This window comes from Hyaena hyaena, unplaced genomic scaffold (genome assembly GCF_003009895.1).
Source record: "Hyaena hyaena isolate Hyena2069 unplaced genomic scaffold, ASM300989v1 scaffold_15, whole genome shotgun sequence".
In the NCBI taxonomy this organism is placed as follows: Eukaryota; Metazoa; Chordata; class Mammalia; order Carnivora; family Hyaenidae; genus Hyaena; species Hyaena hyaena.
In genome coordinates this window covers 388,964-415,353 of record NW_024080647.1, presented here as the reverse complement: position 1 = coordinate 415,353, position 26,390 = coordinate 388,964, and the positions used below count along the sequence as shown (strand labels likewise).

Genomic DNA, 26,390 nt, shown 5'->3' with positions numbered 1-26,390 from the left:
GCATCGTGTGTGCAGACCATATCTCATTTGTTATTTTGTTTACCCCTTCATGTCCTGGAGGACACTTGAGTTGTTTTTCCCTTTGGACTGTTATGAATAATGCTGACCTCGGCGTTCTTAGAGAGAAGCAAATTTAGGCCAGTAAAACATACATTGTGTGTTGCTCCAGATAAGAACACATAGAACATAAGGACCGCAGTAGGGAGCAAAAGTTTAAACTGCAGAATCCAAACTACACTCCAAGTTCATAGCATGAGCAGCGCTGCTTTCATGAGTGGCGTGTAAGAAGCATTTGCTAAAGACCCGGGGTGAGCCAGGCCTACGTGCCCAGTCGCCAGCCGTCCGGGAGGGCCCCCTCCACCGCCCCCCGGACACCAGGGCACGTAGCTTCGCTTGCGGGCAGATGAGGTTGGTGCCCCACCAGAGAGGTGCAGCAGAGATCTCTGGACCTTCAGAGGGGAAGACAGAATTCTCCCAGGGGGAGCTTTAAGGAGGTGGCAGATTTCCATCCGGTGGTAATGGGGGCAGGAGAGGCGTTAACTAGGGCAAATTCCTGGCTCTGCCCTTCCTTTTCTAAACCCAGCCTGGATGTTTCTGCGTCTTAGGCCTGTCCTAAGACAACTTAGGCCTGTTGCTCACGTTATGCACAGCTGTTAAGCAGCCTTCATCCTGCATTTAAACAGTCATGCTACGTCGACTTGCTCTGTCTCCCACAAGCGGCTCCGATTTGCCCGTCTGGTTCTTTTAGGTGTCGTGGGGTGGCCACGCTCCCGGGAGCCTTCTCTTCGGGTGACCTGGGGCCCGACTCTTGTCGACCTCTGCGAACCGGGTGGACCCGGACTTGGGATCCAAGGGCAGCACCCGATGAGTTCTGCCCCAGCTCCCCCCCAGAGCTGTGCAACCTTGGGGTCACCCCACCCCTCTGACCCTGACGATGTGCAACATGAGGGGACCAGGTGGCCCCCACGGCCCGTCCAGCCCTAGAGTGTTATGATTGCCCGTATCATGATTGAACCCTCCAGCACCCGCGGAATAAATGACCCCGCAGTCTGATAGTCTGGTGATAAGGAAGCCTGATGATTTTGCCGTTGCAGGCAAGTTTTTGCTCCGCGGTTCAACAGTCTGGCGGCGCTGATCCAGCTGGAGTTAGGCCAAGGCTGACGCGTTTCTTCACGCTGTCCTCTTTCAGGGAAGTGTCCTGGGCACCAGCTGGCCGAAGGCGCCCCGGGCCATGTCCGAACGCTGAGCGGGTGACAGGGAGCGGTTGTCCCAGCCTCAAGATGCTGAGCCTGAAGCTCCCTCGGCTGTTTCGCATCGACCAGGTGCCCCAGGTACGTGCTCCAATTCCTTGGGCTCCAGGCGGAGGCGAGGGTGTCGTGTCTGCCTGGGGTGACTGTCCCATCTTCAGCCGGTTGGTTCCCTGTAGGCCCATTGAATTTTAACTTTTTTTTTATTAAAAACTTTTTGTTTATCTGTGCATTTTGAGGGAGACCGCAAGCAGGGGAGGGGAGGAGAAGAGAGGGAGGTAGAGAATCCCAAGCAGGCCCCGTAAGGGTCAGTGCAGAGCCTGGTGCGGGGCTCGATCTCGTGACCCAGGGAGATCATGACCTGAGCTGAAATCAAGAGTCAGAGGTTCAACTGACTGTGTGTGGGGGCCCCCGCCACCTCTGGCTGTTCTCTTCAAGAAGGCCCTCCCGGACTCCCTCTGAGAAGGAGAGCTTCATGACCTAAGCCACAATCAAGAGTTGGATGCTTAACCGACTGAGCCTCCCAGGCGCCCCTAGACGGTAATTTTATTTGACAATTTGCTGGGAGAAAGGAACAAGCATTTTTTGTTTATTAAAACAGATGCAACTATATTGATAAAAATGCGTAATTTGCGTGAATATTTAACAAAGACCTCATACGAATGCCGACCTTACTTTGGGTGGGTCCCTTGGATTCTAATACTCAGTCTGCGGAGTGACCTTGGACAAGCTATTTCACGTCCCTACCTCAGCTTCTGCACCTGTAAAATGGTAATAAGAGTATCTGCTTCCGGGGGGTTACGGGGAAGAGTCGACAAGATAGCCCAGGCAAAGGCAAGGGCCCGGCCCATGGTGAACAGTCAGTAATGCTGCTGCCATTGTCATTATCAACCCTGTCACACAGAGGCCCTGGATGGCCTCTCCCTTTATATATCCATGAGCTGTGTGGCCTGAACTACTTCCCTACCTTCTCTGAGCCTCACTCATCAGAGGGGGCCAGGACACCACCTGTCGGCATTGTGAGGGTTATAATTCCGGCACATTCCTGGCTGAGGGATTGCTCACAGGAAAGGACAGTTCGTCCCTTCCCTCAGAAGGTGGGAGTGGGGTGGGTAGGTGACCTTGCACCCTGGGGAACAAGGGGCCAACTCAATAGTTAAAATGATTTCTCCAGCCCAGGATTTCTTAAAGTAGGCGCTTGGATCGCCACCATCAAAATCATTGGGAACTTATTAAAATACAGTCTGAGGGGTGCCTGCATGGCTCAGTCAGTACAGCGAGGGACTCTTGATTTTGGCTCAGGTCATGATTTCACACTTCATGAATTCGAGCCCCACATCAGGCTCTGTGTTGACAATGCAGAGCCCCCCTGCGATTCTCTCTCTCCCTTTCTCTCTATCCCTCCGGTGCACATGCACTCTCTTCCTCTCTCCCTCTCTCAAAATAAGTAAAATAAACTTAAACATTTTTTAAATATATACAAAATGAAATAAAATAAAATATGAAGCATGATTGCAGGCATCCTTATATTGTTCTTGACTTTAATTAAAAGGAATGCCTTTGCAGTGCCTGGGAGGCTCAGTCAGTTGCGTGTCCAACTCTTGATCTCGGGTCAAGTCTTGATCTCAAAGTTGTGAGCTCAAGTCCCGAATTGGACTCCGTCCTGGGTGGGGAGCCTACTTAAAAGCAAACAAAACAAACAAGTAAATAAGGAAGGCTTTCCACACTTTTGAAATAATGTAGCTCTGTCTGTGTATAAGTAACCTTTATCAAGTCAAGGATATTCTTTTCTACCCGTTTTCTAGGATTTTTTTCCCTTTAATTAGGAATGAATTTTAGAGAACACATTTTTTTTCCTATCAGTGTATTTTTTGAGGTGGTCGCAAATGATTCATTTCAGTTATTAGTGTGGTGGGGCACGTGGGGGCCTCAGTGTTTGAGCATCTGACTTCAGTTCAGGTCATGATCTCACAGTTCTTGAGTTCGAGCCCGTGTCGGGCCCTGTGCTGACAGCTCAGAGCCTAGAGCCTGCTTTGGATTCTGTCTCCCTCTCTCTCTGCCCCTCCCTTGCTTGTGCTTTCTCTAAATAAACAACCAATCGTTAAAAGAAAGTTATTATTGTGGTGAATTATACTGACTGATTTCTGCAAATATTAAGTCAGCCAAAATACAACTTGGTCATGATGTGATATCTTTTTTTTTTTTTTTTTTTTTGTGATATCTTTTTAATCTGTTGCTGGAATCCACTAGTATTTTGTTTAGGACCTTCAATCTAATGAGTCAACCTGTAACTTTTCCTTCATACACTGCCCTTGCCTGGATGTGGGTTAGGATCGGGCCTATCCCAAAGAGTTGGGAGGGCGTTGCCTATTTATTCTGTGGCCGCCTGGTATCCTGTTAGAGTTCTATGTTCCTGGGTGGTTGGTGGGATTTACCTGTTCAATGGTCTCAGAAGAGCCACCACACTACCCACCCCAAGGGCCATCATTACCTCGTCTCTGTGAATGGCAGCCTGTGGTGTAGGGAACAACTCATCTTGCAGCTGAATTTTCCTCCTGGAAAGATTTTTTTTTTTGTAAATAACAGCTTTGTTGGGACATACTTCACATGCCTCTCAATTCATCCTTTAAAAGGATACAGCTCCATGGCTTGTAGATGTTGGTACACACAAAGTACGTGGCACAAAACTATCACCACGGTCCATTTTAGAACATTTTCATTACCTCGAAAGAAACGGTACCCATTAGCAGTCGTTTCCCATTTGCCATGGCAACCGCTGACCTCTGTGGATTTGCCTGTTCTTGGTATTTCATGTAAATGGCACCATGTAATAGGTGGCCTTTTGCAAATGCCTTCTTCCATTTAGCATGTTTCCAAGGTTCATCTATGCTGTACCATGTACTAGTACTTTGTTTGTTTTATGGGCTGAGTGATATTCTGTCCTGTGGATGTTCGAGTTTGTTTATTCATTCATTAGGTGATGGACCCTTGAGTTTCTACTTTTGGCTATTGCATATAGTACTGCTAATGGGCATTTGTGCACACGTTTTTGTGTGGACATGTCTTCAGTTCTCTTAGGTACCAGCCTAGGAGTGGAATGTTGGATCACGTGGTAACTCGGTGCTTAACTACTTTTTTTTAATTGTAGTAAAATATATTTAACATAAAATTTACCATCTTAACCACTTTTAAGTGCACGGTTCAGTGGTGTTAAATCTACGCAAATTGTTGTATAACCATCACCACCGTGTAGTTCCATAATTCTTTGTACCTGGTAAAATGGAAACTCTCTACCCATTAAACAATAACTCCCCACTTGCCCCTCCCCCTAGCTTCTGAAAACCATCATTCTACTTTCCATCTTTATGATTTTGAGTATTCTAGTACCTTATATACGTGGAATCCTACGGAGTTTGTTTTTTTGTGACCGCCTTATTAATTTCACTTGGCATGATGTCCTCAATCTTCAGCCCTGTTGTATGTGTCAGAATTTCCTTCATTGTTTAAGGCTGGATAATAATCCATTGTATACACACGCCCCATTTTGCTTATTCATTCTTCCATCAGTGAACACTGGATTACTTCTGTGTTTTCGCTATTGTGAGTAATGCTGCTATGAACATAGATGTGCAAATATCCCTTTGACATCTTGCTTTCGGTTCTTTTGGGTATACACCCAGAAGTGGAATTGCTGAATCCTTTGGTATTCCTATTTTTCATTTTTTGAGGAACCACTGTCCTGTTTTACATAGTGGCTGCACCATTTTACATTCCCACCCATAGTGCACAACGGTTCTAATTTCTCCACATCCTCATCAACACATGATTTTTGATTTTGTTCTTTTGGTTTTTAGTGCTTGATAGTAGCCATCTTACGGTATATGAGGTAGTAGTATCTCATTGTGGTTTTGACTTGCATTTCCCTAATGATGAATGGTGTTGAGCATTCTCATGTACTTAATGGAGATTTGTGTATTTTCTTTGGAGAAATGTCTGTTCATGTCTTTTGCTCATTTTTAAATTGAGTCATTTGTCTTTTTTTTGTTGAGTTGTAAGTGCTCTTTATATATTCTGGATATAAGTCCCTTATCAGATATGTGATTTATAAATATTTTTTCCCATTCTGTGCACTCCCATATTTTCACTTTATTGATAGTATTCTTTGAATCACAAAAGTTTTAAATTTTGCTATTATCTTTTTTTTCCCATGATTTTGTTGCTTGTGATTTTGGTGTCATATCTAAGAATCCTTAGATTCTTAGAATGTAGGAATTAATATAGAATCTAAGAAAATAGTGCTCGCTTTGGCAGCACATATACTAGAATCTGAGAAAATATAGGAGTAAATCTTCATGACCTTGAATTACTCAATTCTAATTTATACATTTAACTTTGTGATCCATTTTTGAGTTATATATTGTATGTGGTGTGAGCTAGGAGTCCACCTTTCTACTTTTTATGTATATATAGGTTGGTATTAATATTAAATTCTCCCTGAAAAAAGGTGGATTTGTGGCTCAGTGGAGCCTCTCTGTTATGTATTTTAGATCTCCAATGTCCATTATTTTTATGACTTTCTTTCTGCCTTGAGTTCCTTTTTCTGTGCCTGCTCTAACTTCTTAAGTAAATCACTCTGCCTTCTTTTTTTTTTTTTTTTTATTTATTTCTAGGAGAGAGAGAGAGAGAGAGAGACAGCGTGAGCAGGGGAGGGTCAGAGAGAGAGAGGGAGATACAGACTCTGAAATAGGCTCCAGGCTCCGAGCTGGCAGTCAGCACAGAGCCCGACACAGGGCTCGAACCCAAGAACCGCGAGATCATGACCTAAATGAAAGTCGGACGCTTAACCTACTAAGCCACCCAGGCGCCCCAATCACTCTGCCTTCTAAAGTAAGTGACTGAGTACATATATTTCCTTCAAGTATTGCTTTAACTGCAGTCCATATGTGCTGTTTGAATTCATTTCCATTTTTTTAAGATTTTTAAAAATATTTATTAATTTTTGAGAGAGTGCAAGCAGGGGGAGGGCCAGAGAGAGGGGGACAGAGGATCCAAAGCAGACTTTAAGCTGACAGCAGCGAGCCCAATACAGGGCTGAAACTCACAAACCGTGAGATCACAACGTATGCTGAAGTCAGGCATTCAACTGACTGAGCCACCCAGGCATCCCTGTTTGAATTTATTTCTGATTTCTGTTTTGATTTCTTATGTAATGTATAATTGCTTAGAAGTGTGTGTGTATTTTTTTTTATTCCCAAAAGTCTGGAGTTTTTGTTATTGATTTAATTTAATTGACGTGGCCTGAGAATGACCTCTGTATCATTCCCATTTTTGAAATTTGTTCATAATAGCATTATGGACCAGCCCATGATCAATTTTCATAAATCTTCTAAATGTACTTGAAAATAATGTATAATCTTCAGTTGTTGGGGACAGTATTGCATATATGTCCTGGATGATCAAATATTTTTATATTATTACTAATTTTGTTCTGCTTGATCTAGTCATAATTGAGATATGTTAAAATCTTCCACCATGTGACAGATTTGAGAATTACTCCTTGTGGATAAGTCTTCTTTTTTTTTTGTAAGTAGGCTTCACACCCAGTGTGGAGCCTAAAGCAGGGCTTGAACTCATGACCCCGAGATGAAGACCTGAGCTGAAATTGAGTTAGATGCTTAACCAACTGAGCCACCTCAGCATCCCCTGTCAATTTTTGCTTTATATATTTTGAGCCTGTGGTTTTTAGGTACATCTAGATTTATATAATACCTCCCTGGTGAAGTAAATTTCTTATGATTTTGTAGTGATTCTCTTTCTATCTAGTAATGTTTTCTGTCTTAGAATCTCTGGAGTCAAATAACGACTCCAGCTTTGTTGTTTTTGTTATTTGTCTGGTTTATTTCTTTCCTTCCTTTGACTTTTAATCCCTCCCTGTTGTTGTATTTTAACTCTATGTCGTGTAAATGGCACATAGTTGGATTTTACCAAGCTTGATAATGTTTGTCATTTAACTGGACAGTTTAGTCTGTTTATATTTATAAAGATTATTGATGTATTTCCATTCATTCTGATGATCTTATGTGGTTTCTAGTTACTGTCTCCATTTCCTTTCTTTGGATTGAGGTTTACCTCCTTATTTCTTTCTTCCTTTTCACATTTGATTTCCGCCTCCCCTTCTTTTATAGTTAATATCTAGAAATATGCTCTATATTTCTTAGTTAATGGCTACTGTAGCTATTGCAACATGATAAATTGTACTAGGCAGGAAGGGCTAGGCCTCAGGTGGTCACACAGAACGTTCTGGACTGGGGTTGGTCCTTCAGACTTGTCCCAAATGCGAAAAGGAGGCTAGGATTTCATATCACCATTACTGGATGTGTGTGGTCTCTGGGCAGGGAGAGTAACGTGGTCAGCGTGGTGGCCTTTGGCCAACAGCAGTTCCCACAGAGGGTTAAGTGGCTCAGTGCTGAAGGAGGGAAGGGTTTTAATACCAGAAGGCACTGTGCCCTGAACTGCCCTGGCCTAGATGTAACATTAACCAGAGATAGTCACGTGGCCCCGACCTAATTGCAAAAAAGGCTGAGAAAAGTCAGAAAGCACAGGGGCTATTTGGCCAGCTGTCTCTGCCATACCTAACTTCTTAGATCTGAGGACTGGCAACATCCAAAAAATCCTAGACACTTATCAGTGTGTCTTCAAATATCACAAGAAAACCATTGTACTTTTCTCCTTTTGGAGAAATATACCCTGTCTCTTATTTGGTTTTTTATATTTTCTTAAAAAATTTTTTTAATGTTTATTCATTTTTTTTGAGAGAGAGGGAGAGAGACAGAGTGCGAGCAAGGGAGGGGCAGAGAGAGAGGGAGACACAGAACCTGAAGCAGGCTCCAGGCTCTGAGCTGTCAGCGCAGAGCCCAGTATGGGGCTTGAACTCAAAAACCAGAAGTTCATGACCTGAGCCGAAGTTGGACGCTTAACAGACTGAGCCACCCAGGCGCTTCAGTTGTTTATAGTTTCTACCTCTTAATCTCTCTGGACTACTTTCTTGGAATCTGCTTTCAGTTGACTAATTTTCTCTTTGGCTAGATCTAGTCTGCTGTTTGTCCCTTCAATGACTTTTTATTTCAATGTTTCTTAACTCCCAAATGTTCTATTGGGTTCTTTTCGAGTCTGCTTGTTTTTTGTTCATATTTTTAAGCCATTTCTTTAGATATATTGAACATACTTATTTAGTATTTCAATATCTGCTCCTTGAACTGTCTACCATCTATAGTTTTGGCCATTTCTGACACCTAGTGTTGTTTGCTTGTGTACATGCTTGCATTGAATCAGCAATCCCCCAGAAAGGATTTGCATTTGCTTTTGTTACTTACCTGAGGGAGCCACAAACCTTTGACTTCTATTTATTTGTAACCACTTTAATTTTTCTACTTGAGACTTCTTGGACCATAGAAGGACGGGTGGATTTGGTCAGAAGCCCGAACGCAATCGATCTGATGGTTCTGACTTCTGGGGAGAGATGGTCTCAGAGAAACAGTTTCCTTATTGTCTTTTTCTGCCTCGTGGTGTTTATCTCACATTCTCCTGCCTTTAGAGTCCCAGTCTTATTGGCTGCTTACCACACAGGGCTCCTGGGGCTTTGTGTGACGTTCTTGCTTTTGTAGCATTTAGCTGATACTTTTATCTGGCTTTCAACGCAGAGTTCATCCAGCATTTTCATTGTTTTAGTCAGGAGGAGCCTTCAGGACCTCTAACTGACTATCATTTGTCCCAAACCAGACGGCTCCCAGCCATTCTTCCAGGCTCTTCCTCTGTTACTCTCGGTCCGGTGATCTTTCACTTCTGAAACTGTCGATAACACTTAGCATTTCCATCAACTATAGCGATCGCAGGGCTCACGAGGGTGGATGCAGTGAAGTGTGAGGAGGTTTGCCAGCCAACAAACTAGCGTTTGTTTCCTGGTTCTGCTATTAATTATGGCCTTGGAAACTTCTGTCGCTGAGCTTCAGTTTCCTCCTCTATAAAATGGGGTTGACAGCCTTTACCTTGCAGTCCCCTTATGATGATCCGATGAAACAAGGTCTGCTCCTAACATGTGCTGGGTCCAAATCGGGAGAGCCATGGAGACCACAGACGCTATGTCTGAATGTAAGTTACATGTGGAGCTAGCAGACACTTATACGGAATGGTTCCATTCTCCCTTGGCAAATATCCCTTCATAATCCCCAAAGAGTACATGTAAAGCTCTAATATTTATATAGTGAAAGTGAAATATCAAAGACAACTAAACTTAATTATTGTTCTACATATCTGGATGTTATATTGATGGATTAGTGATGTTTGGATGAGTAGTAAAATAAAAACATATACAATCTGGGGGGCCTGGGTGGCTCAGTCGGTTAAGTGTCCAACTTCGGCTCAGGTCATGATCTCACAGTCTGTGGGTTCGGGCCCTGTGTCGGGCTCTGTGCTGACAGCTCAGAGCCTGGAGCCTGTTTCTGATCCTGTATCTCCTTCTCTCTCTGCCTCTCCCACCTAATGCCCTGTCTCTCTTTCTCTCTCTCAAGAATAAATAATAAACATTAAAAAAAATTTTTTTTAAACCACATACAATTTATAAAGTAGTATGTTTAGCCCATAAGATTTATTTTTTTGCCTTTATTTCAGCAAAATTATGGGTTATCTTGCTATAATCAACATTTTCACAAAATGATGCTCTATTAACAGTGATTTCATTTTTTTTTTTTTTTTTTTATTTCTAGGAGAGAGAGAGATAGTGTGAACAGGGGTGGGTCAGAGAGAGAGGGAGACACAGACTCTGAAACAGGCTCCAGGCTCTGAGCTGGCAGTCAGCACAGAGCCCGACGCGGGGCTCGAACCGACGAACCGTGAGATCATGACCCAAGCGAAAGTCGAACGCTTAACCGACTAAGCCACCCAGGTGCCCCTTAACAGTGATTTCAAATTACACCATTATTTCTGAGTCACTGAGTCTTAGTTTTTTTCTTTATTAATTAATTTCATCTGGGAGAAAATTCTGGTGAGTTTTTGTTCAGTTCTGCTAAGCGAGAGTAACTGAAATTATCAAAAAATGTTTGTGGGGCACCTGGGTGGTTCATTCAGTTAAGTGTCAGACTCTTGATCTCAGCTCAGGTCTTGATCTCAGGGTCATGAGTTTAAGTCCCGCATTGGGCTCTGCACTGGGTATGAAACCTACTTAAAAAAAATATATATATATATATATATAAATATATATATATATATATGCATATGTATATATTCTTAAAGCGTTATTTAGAATCAGAAATAAAGTGTACATTTTACGTTTCAAGTTCAAGTATAACGAATTTGCATATAATAATTGCAGTTAAGAAGAAAAATTATTAAATCTTTAAGTTTCATATACATTACCATTTTTATATGGCTCTTTTTACTCTCTTTTAAAACAGTATCTAGACCCCTATAGTACTTAAATTTGATTTTTCCAAGAAGAAAGTTATAAAGAAAACTCTAAATAGCAATATTTTGCTTAGTCAAAATTATACCATAATCTATAATGTTCAGAAAAGTAATCTGTATGGAAGTCAATTTCCTGTTTATTTGTATGTGAATCTTGTCTTTCATTGTCCACAGATATTTTTGTTTCTTTTTTTGAGTTTTGTCTTATTTAAATGTCATTTTTGTTACACATTTCACATGTGGTTCCTTTGGTTTAGAAAAATCCTGATGTACCTAAGACAAGAAATACATTCTTTGAATCCCTTTAAAAGTGAAATAGCCAAACCTTGATTTTTTTTCTTTTTAAGTAAGCTTCATACCCAGTGTAGAGCCCAATGTGGGGCTTGAACTCACCACCCTGAGATCAAGACCTGAGTTGAGATCAAGAGTCGGACACTTAACCAACCGAGCCACCCAAGTGCCTCAAATCTCAATATTTTTGTAGGCTTTTGCTAACATCCCATAATAAATACCTGTGAAGAGCTCAGGTTCAAATTGATGTCATTTCCTCCCAAAGATGGTGTTTGCTCTGTATTCGACGACCCTCCGTTTCATTGATTTCTTTCCATCATCTTGCATCTTGTCTAGATTAAATATAAGAATTTAATGGCATTTATGTGGCATTCTCATTGTGTGAATTAGAGTAGTTTATGGTCACATTTGACAAGTGTTTCAGCAAGAAAGATGTGCCGTGTTGCAGAAGATTCAGAGAACGTCACACGTCATCTTCAAATTATTCCAAAGGGAGTCCTCGGTCCTAGTGAGGGGCTGAGACCCTGGGTTGTCATTTATTTCCTGTGCTAAGATTGCTTTTGGATCTTTGGTCAGATTCTGACCTTGTTTTAGGTTCTTGTTGTTGCCATATTAGCACAGATTTCGTGGCTTTCAGAAAAGAAGATGAGTTTATTTTCTTACCGTTGTGGAGGTTAGAAGTCCAACATGGGTCTCATGAGGCTAAACTCATGGTGTTGGTGGAGGTCCCTAAGGACTTGGGATTACATTGGGCTCACCTGGAAAATCCAGATAATCTCCCTATTTTCAGGTTAGCTGATTAGCAACTTTAATTCCATTTGTGACCTTAATTCCCTTGACCATCTAACTTTACATACTCACAATGTCTGGGATTAGGACGTGGGCATCTTGGGGGCGGTGCATTATTCCATCTGCCATAGACTTCCCTGTCACTACTGGTACCACAACCATGGCAGATTTTTAAATCAGTGCCTAAAATTAAAAATATTTTTCCTAGTTCTTAAATCAAAGACTTACTTTTTACAACAAATAGAAAGCCAGTGGAATGTTGCATTGTCTCAACTTCCTTGCTTCTTCCGTGGGTCAGTGCTGTGTACGGTGCTGGCCATTCAATGGGACCTTTCACCCTGGTACGGCTGACCTGAATTGAGCAATATTTATTTTTTTAAGACATTGTATGTGTCCTTTTTCACGTTACTGTCCATTAAATCGCTAATATCCTTGGGGTCCTCTGTCCTAGATAGTGATAGGTATTTTGTTTCCTTACTTGTTATATATCTTGTGTATTCAGCCAAAAGATATTTAGTTTCATTTTCTTTTTTTTTTTAATGTTTATTTATTTTGAGAGAGAGAGAGGCAGAGAGAGAGACAGAGAATCCCAAGCAGGCTCCCTGCTATCAGCACAGAGTCCAACATGGGGCTTGATCCCATGACCATGAGATCATGACCTGAGCCGGAATCAGGAGTCGGATGCTTAAGCAGCTTAGCCACCCAGATGCCCCAGCTTCATTTTCTTTGAATATTGTGGTGCATCTATAAAAAGCATCCTTACGCTGGACTGCACATAGGACACTTCTTTTCTTAAAAATGTAACCCCAAAGTTCTAAATTACATCACCTATAATTGTAATTGCTTAATCCCAACAACAGTTGGCCATCTCTTCAGCGTATTTGTAGTTCTAGTAAGCACATGTGAGTTCTGTCCAAGTGGTTTTATGATATTTTCATTGAGATCCTAAGTGCTGTCTCTTGCTAGGACTCAGCGTGGCCCGTCCCACATGAGACAGTGGCTTAGTGTCCAGCCCAGAGCCAGGTATACAGCAGGCACTCCATAAATGGCAGGTTACAACTTATGCATCAGCTGGTGGCCTTCCCTTTTCCTTTTCCGTCATCTCCGTGCCTTCTGCCCGCAAACACCTCACTTGTCTCTCTCTCCTGCTCTGGCTCTTCAGGTGTATCTTGTCCCCCTTACCTAAAGGGAAAGTCGTCTCTTGCAATGAATTGGATTCTGGGCAGGGAGGTGACTGTCAGATGCTGAGGCGGGGGACGGGCTGTGACCAGATGCAGCGCCACCAGTAGCATGCCCTGGGACCTTGTGAGAAGTGCACACTCTCCCCCATTCCCACCGAATCGCAGTAAGGACTCCAGGCCATCTGCCGACACTGGCACAAGAACATTTGAGAGGCACTGATGTAGAGACACTGTCACCCAGTGTCCCTGCTGGCTTTGGCCAGCTCGGGCTGCCATGGCAAAGTGCCACAGACTGGCTGGACAAACAGAAGTTCACAGCTCTGGAGGCTGGAAGTCCAAGGTCAAGGTGCTGGCAGGGTTGGTTCTCTTGAGGCCTCTCTCCTTGGCTTGCAGATGCCCCCTTCGTGCTGCCCTCATGTGGTCGGTCTGCTGCACATGTACGCCCCTAGCGTCTCCCCTTCTTCCTGGGGGGCGCCAGTCAGATTGGACTAGGACCCACCCTAATAGCCTCATTTAATCACCTCATTTTAGTCACCCCCGCTTTCAGGGGCGCCTGGGGGGCTCAGTCGGTTGAGCATCCAACTCTTGGTTTCGGCTCAGGTCATGATCTCACAGTTTCGTGGGTTCAAGCCCCGCATTGGGCTCTGTGCTGACAGCCAGCTCAGAGCCTGGAGTCTGTCTTCTGATTCTGTGTCTCCCTCTCTCTCTGACCCTCCTCCTCCTCCCTCTCTCTCTTTCTCTCTCAAAATAAAAGCCTTAAAAAAATCTTGGCTCCAAATAGAGTCACAGCTGAGTTACTGGGGGTTAGGGCCTCAACATATGAGTTTTGTGGGGGACACAATTCAGCCTATAAACCCCACTCTGCAGAGGAAGAAACAGGCTCAGAGAAGTACCTGACAGTCCAGAGTCACACCACAGGCCAAGAGATGAGAGCTTCCTCGCCTACGGAGCCCTCGGAGCGGCAGCAATGGGAGCATTAAGAGGCCAAGGAAATGAAGTCTGATGTTTGCGCGTAGCTTTCAGATTTGCTTCCCTGACTCCTGGGAGCTTTGGAAAAATGTCTTAGCCTCCCTGGGCCTTGGTTTCCTTTTCTGTGAAATGGGGACAATGAAAGGCTCTCCCTCACAAGGTCATGAGGACTCCTTGAAATGTGGATGGGAAATGCAGATGGCCACACTGACGACACCTGACCCGACCCTCCCCCACCCCGCCTCTCCCCTTTGCCGGCCATCGGAATCTGCTCTTACTTACCGCTAGCCAGAATGCTCGATTATTTTCCCCAGGTGATTTGCAGTTTAATAGCTAGAAAAACCAAGGGTTGAAAACGGTCACAGTGGAATTTGAGGCACCAGCTGGCAGGTGCACAGTGTCTTTCCAGAAAGCCAAGCCTTGGCAGGCACTAAGAGGAAAGCTCGCTGAGATGCCCTTCCACCCCGGGGACCTAGGGATTCTCACTTCTAAATAATAGGCTGCGCACACAATTTGATTTCATTTCACGTGAAATTGCCTGGCCTCCAACCAGGGATGGGAGGTGGATTCCGACAAATCGATTCTGCAGTGCAAATTAGCCAGCACCTGCTGACCTAGGGCTGCTTGGAAATGAGACCCAGCTATGGAGAACCAAGGCAATGATTGCAATTTGCCTTTCGGGGTTAGACAGGGTGTGAATACAAAATTGTTTCCAAATGTCCCATTTGTTGTTTAGATTTATGGAGCGTGTCTTCTTTTAAGATCTTCTCTATGCAAAGCACTTTGCTGAGGCCAGAGCCGGAAGATGGACAGAATGATGCACCTTTCTCGTGCTCAGAGGGACTCGGCGCAAGAGTGCATCTGGCATTTTGACCTAATAAACTGAGGTTCAAGTTGAGGGAGGTGGGGGCAGGTCAGAACATCGCTGTTGTAGGACTGAGGGACTCCTTTCTTTTCTCCAGTCTTTATCCATCTGGGTGGTCAGTCAGTTGAGTGTCTGACTTCGGCTCAGGTCGTTGATCTCACAGTTCATGGGTTTGAGCTCCGTGTTGGGCTCTGTGCTCACAGCTCAGAGCCTGGAGCCTGCTTTGGATTCTGTGTCTCCCTCTCTCTCTTGCTCCTCCCCCTCCCCCCCACCTCTCTCTCTGTCTCAAGGAGAAACATTTTAAAAAATTAAAAAATAATAAATCCTGCCCCTAGAGTATGGTTAGTGGGCTTCCCATCCATGTCTGGGGTCAGCAGAGCAGGTTGGAGGAGATTCTTTAAATATGAAGAATGCCCAGTGCTCCTCGAGCCCCTTGTTGTGAGATCTCCTCAGCACAGGATCTACAAAACACACTCCTGTGAAGGAGTGAATCATCAATAACAATGGCTCCTTTCTGGAAATTTCTGCATTTTAATGAGAGGCCAATCTTTTAAAACAATTTTTAAAAATTTATTGTGTTTTATTTTATATTTGAGAGAGAGCGCACAAGCAGGGGAAGGGCAGAGAGATGGACACAGAATCTGAAGGAGGCTCCAGGCTCTGAGCTGTCAGCACAGAGCCCGACACGGGGCTCGAACTCATGAGCGGTGAGATCATGACCTGACCTGAAGTCGCGATGCTTAACCAACTTAGCCATCCATGAGCCCCCGCCAAAAAAAAATTTTTTTTAATGTTTTATTTATTTCTAGGAGAGAGAGAGAGAGAGAGAGACAGCGTGAGCAGGGGAGGGTCAGAGAGAGAGGGAGTCACACACTGAAACAGGCTCCAGGCTCTGAGCTGGCAGTCAGCACAGAGCCCGACGTGGGGCTCGAACCCATGAACCGTGAGATCATGACCTGAGCGAAAGTCGGACGCTTAACCGACTAAGCCACCCGGGCGCCCCCCAAAAATTTTTTTAAGGGGAGACTATACTGTGAGATGGAACGAGAGACCCCCAGTTTCCGCTGCAGGGCTTTCCTGTGCCTGCCGGGCACGGCCACCCTCCTCACATGGGTCCGGAGCTGAAGGCTCTGGTGGGGAGGGCAGCTGCGAGCCAGGATTCCTGCTGCCCGGGGCCTGGAGCCTGCCCACTGCAAACCGAGGGCGTCAGCAGAACTGAACGGGGAACCAGAAACCAGAACAAATCGCTTTAATCAGCTAAGACCCAAACCTAATTCAAATAGTATTTTTTCACTGGACCATGAACCGACTTCATGGTTCGCCCTCCCCCTGCTTGACCAGTTTAATCCAGAACTGAACTAGGAAGGGAATGTACTCACGGGTTTATAGGTGAGGACACTGAGGCCTGAGAGTCATGGCTGGGTCAAGGTCACAGGGTACCTCGGAGGCCCAGGTTTGACTCTTTACCCTAATAACCCCTGACTTTCTCCACTTGACTCAGAACCTCAAGACATAGTTGTTGTACTTTAAAAAAAAATTTTTTTTTAGTGTTTATGTTTGAGAGAGAGAGAGAGAGCGTGCGTGCATGCGTGCAAGTGGGGGAGGGGCAGAGAGTGAGGGAGACACAGAATCCCGGGCAGGCTCCAGGCTCTGAGCTGTCAGCACAGAATCTGACTCAGGGCTCAAACTCACGAACTGCGATATCATGACCTGAGCCAAGGCTGGACATTTAACTGACTGAGCCACCCAGGCGCCCCCCTATTTTGTACTAGGTTGGCATTCTCTTTCTTTTCCCCCTCAGCCCCAGAAAACTAAAGGGAAAACTCTATAATATATTATCATTGTCAGTATTTGCCTCTATTAATCAACTCATTTTTCATCTACCTTTCAAAACTATGACCACATTCCTCTAAATCAGTGGTTCTTAACAGGGGAGATTTTGCCCCCAGGGGGTATCGGCAGCATCTGGAGACATTTTCAGTTGTCACAGCTTGTGATAACCAAGGTGTGTGCCCCTGGCATCATAGGGAGAGACCGTGGGTGCTGCTTAACTGTTGCCTAGGACAGCCTGTGACAACACAAAATTCTCTGGCCAAAAATGTCCATAGTGTCAAGACTGGGAAGCTCCTAACTCAACCCAAAAGCGAAAGGAAGTCTACAAATCCTTAATAAGTTAACTCCTTGCCTCTCTGTGCCCCTCCCAGCCTCTGTCCCGCCAGGGTCCTTAAACTTCTAATCCACATTATCACGGCAGGAATACAGTTTACATGCTTCTTGTTCTCACGTCATGCTTATGCATCCTGACCTTTGTCCCTCTTGCCTCATTTTTACAATTACCCTTTTCTTCAATGTTTATTTATTTTTGAGGGAGAGAGAGAGAGAGGCAGAGAGATGGAGCGTGAGTGGGGTAGGGACAGAGAGAGAGAGAGGGAGACACAATCGGAAGCAGGCTCCCCGCTCTGAGCTGTCAGCATTGAGCTCAGCATAGGGCTCAAACTCATGACCTGCGAGATCATGACCTGAGCTGAAGTCGGACACTTAACTGACTGAGCCACTCAGATGCCCCGTATAATTACCCTTTTGAGAGAGAGAGAGAGTGCAAGCTGGGAAGGGGCAGAGAGAGAGGGAAACACAGAATCCAAAGCAGGTTCCAGGCTCTGAGCTGTCAGCACAGAGCCCCACATGGGGCTCGAACTCACGAACCACGAGATCATGACCTGAGCCGAAGTTGGATGCTTAACCGACTGAGCCACCAGGGCGCTCCGTACAATGACCCTTTTAAATAGCTCTAATGGGGTCCTCCGTGCAGGTTCACACCCATATGTGAGCTGACCAGTCCAACTGTCTCCTTGGAAGGTGGTGACTGAGAGACTCGCCCCGTGGGCTGCGTGGGGAGGGGAGGGCTGGCCCGGCAGGCCCGGCTGCGGCAGTTTCCCCCCTGCCTGCATCCCAGGCTGATGCGTCCCCGTCTTCATCATCAAAAGGCCTTTATGAAGCGCCTTAGTGCATATGAAGCGCCTGGCGCTGAGCGGGACTGCTCTGCAGAGGCCTTCCCCCCAGACCCTGACACCCAGGGCCTGTCGGCTCGGACAGACAGCATATATGTCAGCCAGCCGCGAAGGCACCCAAAGACCAGGCGGTAGGCCCCAGGCAGAGGGCGCAAAGCCACCCTCTTAGGCAATATTCATGACGAGAGTAAGTGCGTCTGGGATTGAAGACTGGCTGGGTTCCCAGAGGGAGCCAGGAGCTCCACTTCTCTCTCCTCCGCACCACCGGCTTCTGGAAGGACGTGGGGTTTTAGAACGGACAGGGAGGAGGAGAAGAGGGGGCAGAGGGAAGCAGCTTGTCAGGTCAAGGACTTGGGGTCAAGGGGTCCAGGCTTAAGGGTTCAAGTGCACAGCCTGAGAGCCAATGAGATGCTGCCGGAGCTGCTCCTCCCGAAACGTTCTTGCCGCCCTCTCACCTCCCCTCGGTGCCCCGTTCTCTTCCCCCCTGCAGGTCTTCCACGAGCAGGGCATCCTCTTCGGCTACCGACACCCACAGAGTTCCGCCACCGCCTGCCTCCTCAGCCTTTTCCAGATGACCAATGAGACCCTCAACATCTGGACTCACTTGCTGCCCTTCTGGTACCTTCCGGCCCCCTTGACTGGCCAGCTCCTTCGGGAGCCCTGGGGACTGGGGCTTCTTTAAATCCCAGGGAGGGGTTTGGGAAGGCTGAGATTTCAGGCTGGGATCTGGGGGGACTCCCCCATGGTGTGCGGGCGTGGAGCTAGGAGCCGCTGGGGCCTGCTGCAGGGAGAGCTTAGCACGTGGGTTCTGGTGGCGTTCAAGGGGCTCATCGTGGCCCCCCAGCCTTTGCCTGCCCCGGGGCCTGGTTAAAACCTGACAAGCTCCAGCAAGTCCCTTAACCTCTCTGAGCTTCATGTTTTCCCATCTGCGAAGCAAGAGCGATAGTCTGCACTCTGCCCAGACTCTGTGCCCGCTCTCCCACGGAGGGAGACGACAGCTCAGAGCCTGGAGCCTGCTTCGGATTCTGTGTCTCCCTCTCTCTCTGCCCCGCCGTCATTCACCCTCTGTCTCTCTCTCTCTCAAAAAATAAAGAAACATTTCAAACATTAAAAAATACTTCAAATGCTAATAATTATAACTTGCAGATGGGGATGGGGGCGGTGCCTTCCCCTGGCTCCCGTTCATCCTGGAGGTGCTAGGTCACCTGCTTCCCGTGGTGACCCACCCAGCCCCCTGGCCCTGCCCGTTGCCGCTCTGCCCTGGCTTTCTTCCCCCCAACCCCCTCTGGCCGCAGGCCTCTCTGGCTGCCCGGACTTCCGTTTTATGGATGAACCACAGGTGATTTAGGCTGTTTTAAAGTTTGTGCCGCCAGGGGCGCTGGCCTGACCATCCTCGTTTGTGCATCTTGAGCTCCGGTGCACAGATCCCCGTGGGGTGACCTCTTGGCCGTCCCGAAGCTGAGCCGCTCTGGCTGAGGCCCCCCCACTGCATACGGCCCCCTGACACTGACAGGCCCTGAGAGGTGGTCGCCGCTGAGTGACACAGAGTGGGGGAGGGTTGGAGAGATGCCCGGCGGAAGTGGGGCCAGGGAGTCATCGTGAGGAGGTGGGACAGGTTTGGAGAGCAGCACGTAGCTGAAGCTGTGTTTCTGCGGGGCCAGGAGGAGAAAGATGGCAGTGTAGCCAGAAGATGGAGTGATGCTCTGTGCGCTCCTGCGTGAAAGGCTTTGTCGTCTCCCTCCGTGGGAGAGCCAGTGGGCAGAGGGGCTGGCTTTCTAGGAGCGGTTTGTGGAAGTGGGCAATTCAGCAGGCAGGACCCCCTCTGCCCGGGGCACGGGTGAGGCAGACGGGAGGCGGGGCTGAGCTGTGTGTCTGTATGGAGGTGGGCCCAGAGACCCAGGCTCGGCTGAGCCTCAGCACGGGTCTGGGCCACTCAGGACGGGGACTGCATTAGCGGCGGAGGAATAGCGTGGAGAGGAGGGAGAAAAAGGTCCTGGCACCTTCTAGACTTTCAAGCACTCCCCCGCCCCCCACCCCGGGAGGTTGCTTCTGTTTGAAGAGCCTAGATAGAGCCATAGAGTTTGTCTATGAAGGGGACATAGACAAACCACAGGGATGCTGGCGATGCCGAGTATGGATCCTGTGGGGGGTGGTTGAGTGCAATGGGGTTATTTCGTGTGAGGTTCAGAGAGGTGGGGGAGGGATCCTCGGATCTTTGATAGGCTGTTTGTCTGTGGTCTCGTGGAGGGGAGCTAGGGCTGATCAAGTGGAGATAGATTCTGAGGAGGCAGGTGTCAGCTTAGTGAAGGACTTAGGCAAGATGCTCTAAGAGAGATTCTGTGGTTACAAGGCAGGGAGAAGATGGGCCTAGATGAACCTAAATGCTCTCCCCTTGCCCCCTCCTGCCCATTTCCAACCAAAAAAGGATCCCACTCACCCCCCATCACGCCTAGTATTCCACCGAGGTGAGGACACACGTGGTTCAGTCATCCCAGGGCAACGGAGCCCAACAGATGGTCCGGGGAGGGGCGTAAGGGGAGCCCCACCCCCACCCCCTCGCAGAGGTCAAGTGGGCCCCGCTGTGTTCCAGGTTCTTCATGTGGAGGTTTGTGACCGCCTTGTATGTGACGGACATCCAGAATGACAGCTACTCCTGGCCTCTGTTTGTGTACATGGGCTCCAGCTGCGTGTACCCGCTTGCGTCCAGCTGTGCGCACACCTTCAGCTCCATGTCCGGGAATGCCCGGCACATCTGCTACTTCCTGGACTATGGTGCCGTCAACCTCTTCAGCCTGGGTATGTGGGGGCCCCGCGTTCTCCTCCTCACCCTGTGACTCGGCACCTTGTCCCTTCCCGTGGGACCGGGGGCCACCAGAAGGCATCGATCGGCTTGCAGAAGAGTCATGGGGATGCCAGGGCCTGGTCAGGGTTCCTGATGAGTGTTGGGCAAGCACCTGGTCCCCCAAGGGCATGCTGGCAAATACCAACGACCGATTCTCCGGGGACACAGGCCCTGATCTGTGGTGTTAGCTGACTTGTGCGGCGTCAGTACTCCCACCGTGGCCAGTGAAGCCAGATATCCCTGAACTTGGGTGGGGGAGAGATACATAGCTGTGTACCATCAAGCAGTAATTCCTCTGTGCAGACACGGTAGATGCGCTAACTGGAAGTCATTACTTCTGCGAACGTGCTACATTTTTTAATGTTCATTTATTTTTGAGAGAGAGAGAGAAAGAACGCAAGTGGGGAAGGGGCAGAGAGAGAGAGAGAGAGAGAGAGGGAGACACAGAATCCAAAGCAGGCTCCAGGCTCTGAGCTGTTAGCACAGAGCCCGACACGGGGCTCAAACCCACAAGCCATGAGATCGTGACCTGAGCCGAAGTCAGACACTCAACCGACTGAGCCCCCCAGGAGCCCCAGAGCTTATTTAATTGTAAGCTTGTGTGGTTGGCTGTGTTTTAACAGTCAGCCTGCAAGATCTCAGAAAGCTCAGCAATCTGCTGTCATTGGCCAGGGCCCAGCCTCTTCCTGGCTGTGGGGTCCATGCAGCCCCATGGGCTGCTCTTCTGAGTGCTCTGAGGCGGGGGCCCCACCATGTGCCCTGAACCACTCCCCTTTCTCTGGCCCCCATCACATCACTCTCCGATCTCCCTCAGCCTGCCCATGTTCTCCTCCTTTGCTGGCTCCCCTCTCCTGCTGTGCCGTCAACTGGCAAGCTCTGCGTCAGTCCTTGGGCCTCTCCTGCTGCGCCGTCCCCCTTCAGGGTGGTCTCCCTCGTGCCCACGCCATCCCCTAACACCTCTGGACCAGGCAGTCCCCAAGCCATCTCTGGTTTACCACCCACCTGAAGTCCACACCGCGTCCAGCCCTGTGCCTGAAACTGTCACCCCTGCCACCCCCCCCGCCACCTCCTGCGCACACCTGCTCCCCTTCCTGCGGTGACTCTCCTGGCTAGTGGCCTCCCTCTACTTGGTCTCTCAAGTCAGAGCCTGTACGTAGCCCCCCAGTCCCCTCCCTCTCACGCCCCTGCCCGTGCAACTCCACCATCCTGTCGGCACATTCCCGTGAGTCTCGTCCCCACGATCTTCAAGTCGCTCCCCCGTGGGGGCTTCACTCAGACCCTCCTGTCTCTCCCCTGCACGGTTATGACAGCCTCCCCTCCACCTCCTGCTTCTCCCCTACTTCGAGCCAGCTTTCCCTGGGAGACTTCTCTTAACACCTTCAAATCTAGCACCCGGCCCCCTTAAGACCTGTCAGGACTCCGTGTTACCCTGGAGGAAGTTCAAACTCCTTAATCTAGAGGCTTCCATAGCCCTTGATCGCCGGCCCCAGACCCTTGATAAGAGCAGGTATTTTGGAGATACCACTATCCAGGAGGCTGTGTGCCCAGCACCTGACACACATCACGAGGGGGGCAGCACAGAGCGGAGCTGGTGACCCGGCTGCCCCTACCCCCTAATCATGATTTACTCTTGGGCGCACTTCTGAACCTCACTAAGCCACAAAACGGGCATCATATCTTCCCCATAGGATGGTACGAAGATGAAATGAGTTTTGCCAAGCGGAGCACACGGCACAGTGCCTGGCATTTAGCAAGCACTGGAGGGTGGCCAGTACCATGATTATGTCCTTAATCCTGATGCCAGTCCCCGGGGGTGGGGGCTTTCACGATAGCCACCCTGTAGGCAAGAATAATGAAGCGCTGTGAAGGTGAGTTTCTCATGTCACACAGCGTGCAAATGGCAGGGCCAGGGTTAGCACCCAGGCCCTGGCGGTCAGCCACCACCCCAAACTGTCTCCCTTCCCATCACTGGCTTTCTGTCTTTGTAAGGCTTTCTGGGTGTCTGGTATCCTCACCCATGACCTTACCAGGGAACTTCATCTTTCCCTCCCTACAAGGCCTTCAAGGCTCAGTCCCGACAGCCTCAGCGGCCCCTACCTACCATGGCTTCCTCCTCCAAGCCCCCAGACCCGGAGCCCCCCCTGGGGCTCTGGGCCCCAGCCCAGTCAGCGAGTCCTTCATCTCTGCTCCTTGCTCAGAATGGCTCCCCAAGGGCACGACACCGTACCTTCAAGTTTGGTTTTCCAGTCTGTAGCCCAGTGCCTGGTGTGGGAGTGGTTCAGGGAACACGGAAGGAAGGTCTAGTCCGTGGAGAGTCTATGGATTCCACCTCAGACTCCCTGCCCCTTTGTCTGCAGCCACCTCTCCTGCTCGTTCTTACCCTGTGGAAACCCTCAGTCCCAACCCCCCCCCCCCCCCCCAGGATGGAAACCCTCAGTCCCAACCCCCCCCCCCCCCCCCAGGATGGAAACCCTCAGTCCCAACCCCCCCCCCCCCCCAGGATGGAAACCCTCAGTCCCGACCCCAACCCCCCCCACAGGATGGAAACCCTCAGTCCCCACCCCCCCCCCCCCCCCAGGATGGAAACCCTCAGTCCCGACCCCAACCCCCCCCACAGGATGGAAACCCTCAGTCCCCACCCCCTCCCTCCCCCAGGATGCCATTTGCTCCCATGTCCTCCCTGGTTTCCAGCTGTTCCTCCCTCTAAGCCATCCTGTGCACTTTCACCAGGTTTTGGCCATCTTAATCCCTCACTCAGAAAACTTCCGTGGCTCCCTATTGCCTCAAAGAGAATGTTTCCTTTCCTTAGCCTGGAATCCAAAGCTGCCTCTAATCCTGCTCCCTGGAAAGCCCTCCAAAGGGGTCTGAGCAACAATTACAATGTGTGTATGCGTCGAGCTGGGGGGGGGTCCCCCATGACACCAAGGAGTTCTCTGATGCCAGCTGGGTGTCTTACAGTTCAGCTCATTTCTGATACCGTCCACTAGGAAGAGGGCATCAGTTGCCACAAGTTAAGGGCTCAGTCCCATAAGACTGACCATCCCCCCCTTCCCTCCTCCCCTCCCCCGCTTCAGACCCCAGCCTCAAGCCCAGGTTGTTACCAGTGCTTCTGACAGACTGGCTATAGTGACCCCGCTTCACAGAACTCAGAGAAACACTTTACGTACTGGATCACCGGTTTATTATAAAAGAATATAACTCAGGAACAGCCAGGTGGGAAAGATGCACTGGGCGGGGTATGGGGAAGGGCTTGGAGCTTCCACGCCCACGCGTGGAGATTCAAGGAGAGGGGCATGCTCGGTGGGCGTGGGAGCTCCCAGCCCCTCCCCTGAACCTCCGGCGCGTTCACTAACCCGGAAGCCCACCGAGCTTCTCTGGATGTTTATGGAGACTTCATTAGTTACAGTTGATTTAACCTCCAGCCCCTCTCCCCACCCAGGGGTCAAGGGTGTGGGACTGAGGGTTCCAACCGTCTAGTGACGGGGTTGGTCTGCAGCATTCCAGGCCCATCCTGAAGGGGCCTTCCACAGCCATCTCATTAACATAACAAAGGACACCTTTCTTGCCGTCGTCCTCGCTTAGGAAATTCCAGGGGGCGGCTGGGAGCTCTGTGCCAGGAACAGTGGAGAAGACCAAATGTATATTTCTTATTATAAGTCATTTCGTTTCCGCCCACAGCTGGGGGCAGGGTCTGAGGCTCCCCGGCTCTCGTCTCGCCCACGGAGCTCGCCCTTGGCCCCCGCCAGCGTTCACACAGCCAGCGCCTCCTGCTTCCTATCAGGCTGAGGAAGAGTCTGTGTCCCGGGAGGCAGTTCCCAGCTGAAATCCCACAGGCCGCCTGCTGATTGCAGGCCCTTTTCTCTTTTCCCCACGTGGGCACAGCCTCCATCTGTGAAATGGGCTCAGCCGCAGAGGTGAACCTGTGTGGCCCAGGCCTGCTTCAGCCTTGCGCTGGGATTTCACGGGTCTCTGTATCGTTGGGATAACAGGTGACCTCAGGGCTGATCCCTGAGGCATTGTGCTGACCTGTCCGTGACTCTTTTCCCCTCCCAGAGGAGACCTTGTGAGGGTGGCTGGGAGGCCATCTGGGCCAGGCCTCTTTGAAAAGGACACACCTGGCTTCTTTGAAAAGGACAGTGATCTCTCCTGTTCTTTCTTTTTTTATTATTTTTTATTTATTTATTTTATTTATTTATTTCTAGGAGAGAGAGAGAGAGAGAGAGACAGCGTGAGCAGGGGAGGGTCAGAGAGAGGGAGTCACAGACTCTGAAACAGGCTCCAGGCTCTGAGCTGGCAGTCAGCACAGAGCCGGACGCGGGGCTCGAACCCATGAACCGCGAGATCATGACCTAAGCGAAAGTCTGACACTTCACCGACTAAGCCACCCAGGCGCCCCTCTTCACTTTAATTTCTATAGCTAATAAGTAACCTGTGTCATCTGGTCTTAGGCACTTTCACAGTGCTTCCTTTGAAAAATGATCCCACTCTTACCAAGGTGAGGAATTTAGCCCAGTCTTATTTTCCACATTAGGCTGATCTCGGCCAATATAACTTAGGAGTTTAAACACAAATCACTGTTTTACTACACTTTTATATTATATAGAGTATCTTTCAAAGATAATTTTTAATGCTCAAGGATTATCTAGATAGTTCTATATGTTTAACTTGTATCAATGAATAATATCGGTTTTTTTACTCAGACTTCCTCAATTGTTACTTCTTATTTTTGACTTTTGATCATTAGGAGCTGTGCTTTCCAAACTTTAATGTCCATATGAATCACCTAGGGATCTTGTTAAAATCCAGGTTCTAATTTTGGTAGATCTTGGGAGGGGTTTGATATTCTGCATGACTAACTAGCTCCCAGGTGGTTCTGATGCCTCACTTTTCATCGCCAAGGAGCTAAAGTAAAGTTTTCAGTGATACTTAAGTAGTGTGTTTTCTGTGTCTTTGCATATTTGAGAATGCCTTTCTATTGTTTATACATGTGAATAACATTTTCACTAGCAACAGTATACTTGAAGCACAGATTTTTCTCACAAATCTCTTTGGTAGATACCCTATTACCTTCCAGTGTTCTGCCTTGCAGGGAATATTAAGGCTCACCTTACTTGAGACTTTTGAAATACAGCACTAACTTTTTTCCTCCCTGGAAGCATACAAGAGATTTTTCACTCTCACAAGAAATCAAACTTTCACCATAATAAATCTAGACATGTTTCTACTTTCATTTTATTTGGTGAAGGCCTCAGTGAGCACTTTTAATCTGATATTTAAAACTTTTTTCAAGCTTATGAAAAAATTTGTATTCATCCCTGACATGTGCCCTATATTTTTTATTTTCACTTATCAAGGATTCTTATTTTCCTTAAGTCAGATCATCTCCCCTTATTCTTCATACTTATTGATTTGATCAATAATAGCTACAGATTTTAATATTTTACTTGTAATAATTGATAGGACTAGACAGAAAGACAATAAGGATCCAGTAACTTGAATAGTATCAGCCAACTTGATATGACTTTTATACAATACAATGAGATACATTCTTACAATGAGATATGTTACAACAATGAAAATGACAGATGTTTGGCTATAGTTTCTATATTTGCCAACATCAATGGATCTTAGAAACAAAGCTGAAGAGGGGGAAGGCATTTCATAAAAAAGTAGCTTCACTATAAAACTATTTTCATAAAAATAAGCAAAACTAAATAACATATTGTTATTATATATATA

At 47.9% G+C, this 26,390-nt stretch overlaps 1 protein-coding gene and 1 long non-coding RNA gene across 2 annotated transcripts in view; one reads left to right on the top strand and one right to left on the bottom strand.

The window, feature by feature from the left end:
* Nucleotides 1–1,080: 1,080 nt before the first annotated feature.
* On the bottom strand, nucleotides 1,081–14,049 carry LOC120221870. The gene is made up of 3 exons (XR_005525916.1): nucleotides 13,861–14,049; nucleotides 12,015–12,138; nucleotides 1,081–1,420 (listed from the first exon to the last, which is right to left on the bottom strand). It is a non-coding gene; the product is annotated as an uncharacterized LOC120221870 (long non-coding RNA).
* A 3,807-nt stretch (nucleotides 14,050–17,856) lies between these two features.
* Nucleotides 17,857–26,390, top strand: part of PAQR5 (progestin and adipoQ receptor family member 5) — a 25,757-nt gene continuing 17,223 nt past the window's right edge. The window contains exons 1-3 of the mRNA XM_039219468.1: nucleotides 17,857–17,996; nucleotides 18,300–18,427; nucleotides 20,400–20,605. Coding sequence (XP_039075399.1) covers nucleotides 17,988–17,996; nucleotides 18,300–18,427; nucleotides 20,400–20,605 — 343 coding nt within the window. The 5' untranslated portion in view covers nucleotides 17,857–17,987. The remainder of the gene's footprint in view (nucleotides 17,997–18,299; nucleotides 18,428–20,399; nucleotides 20,606–26,390) is intronic.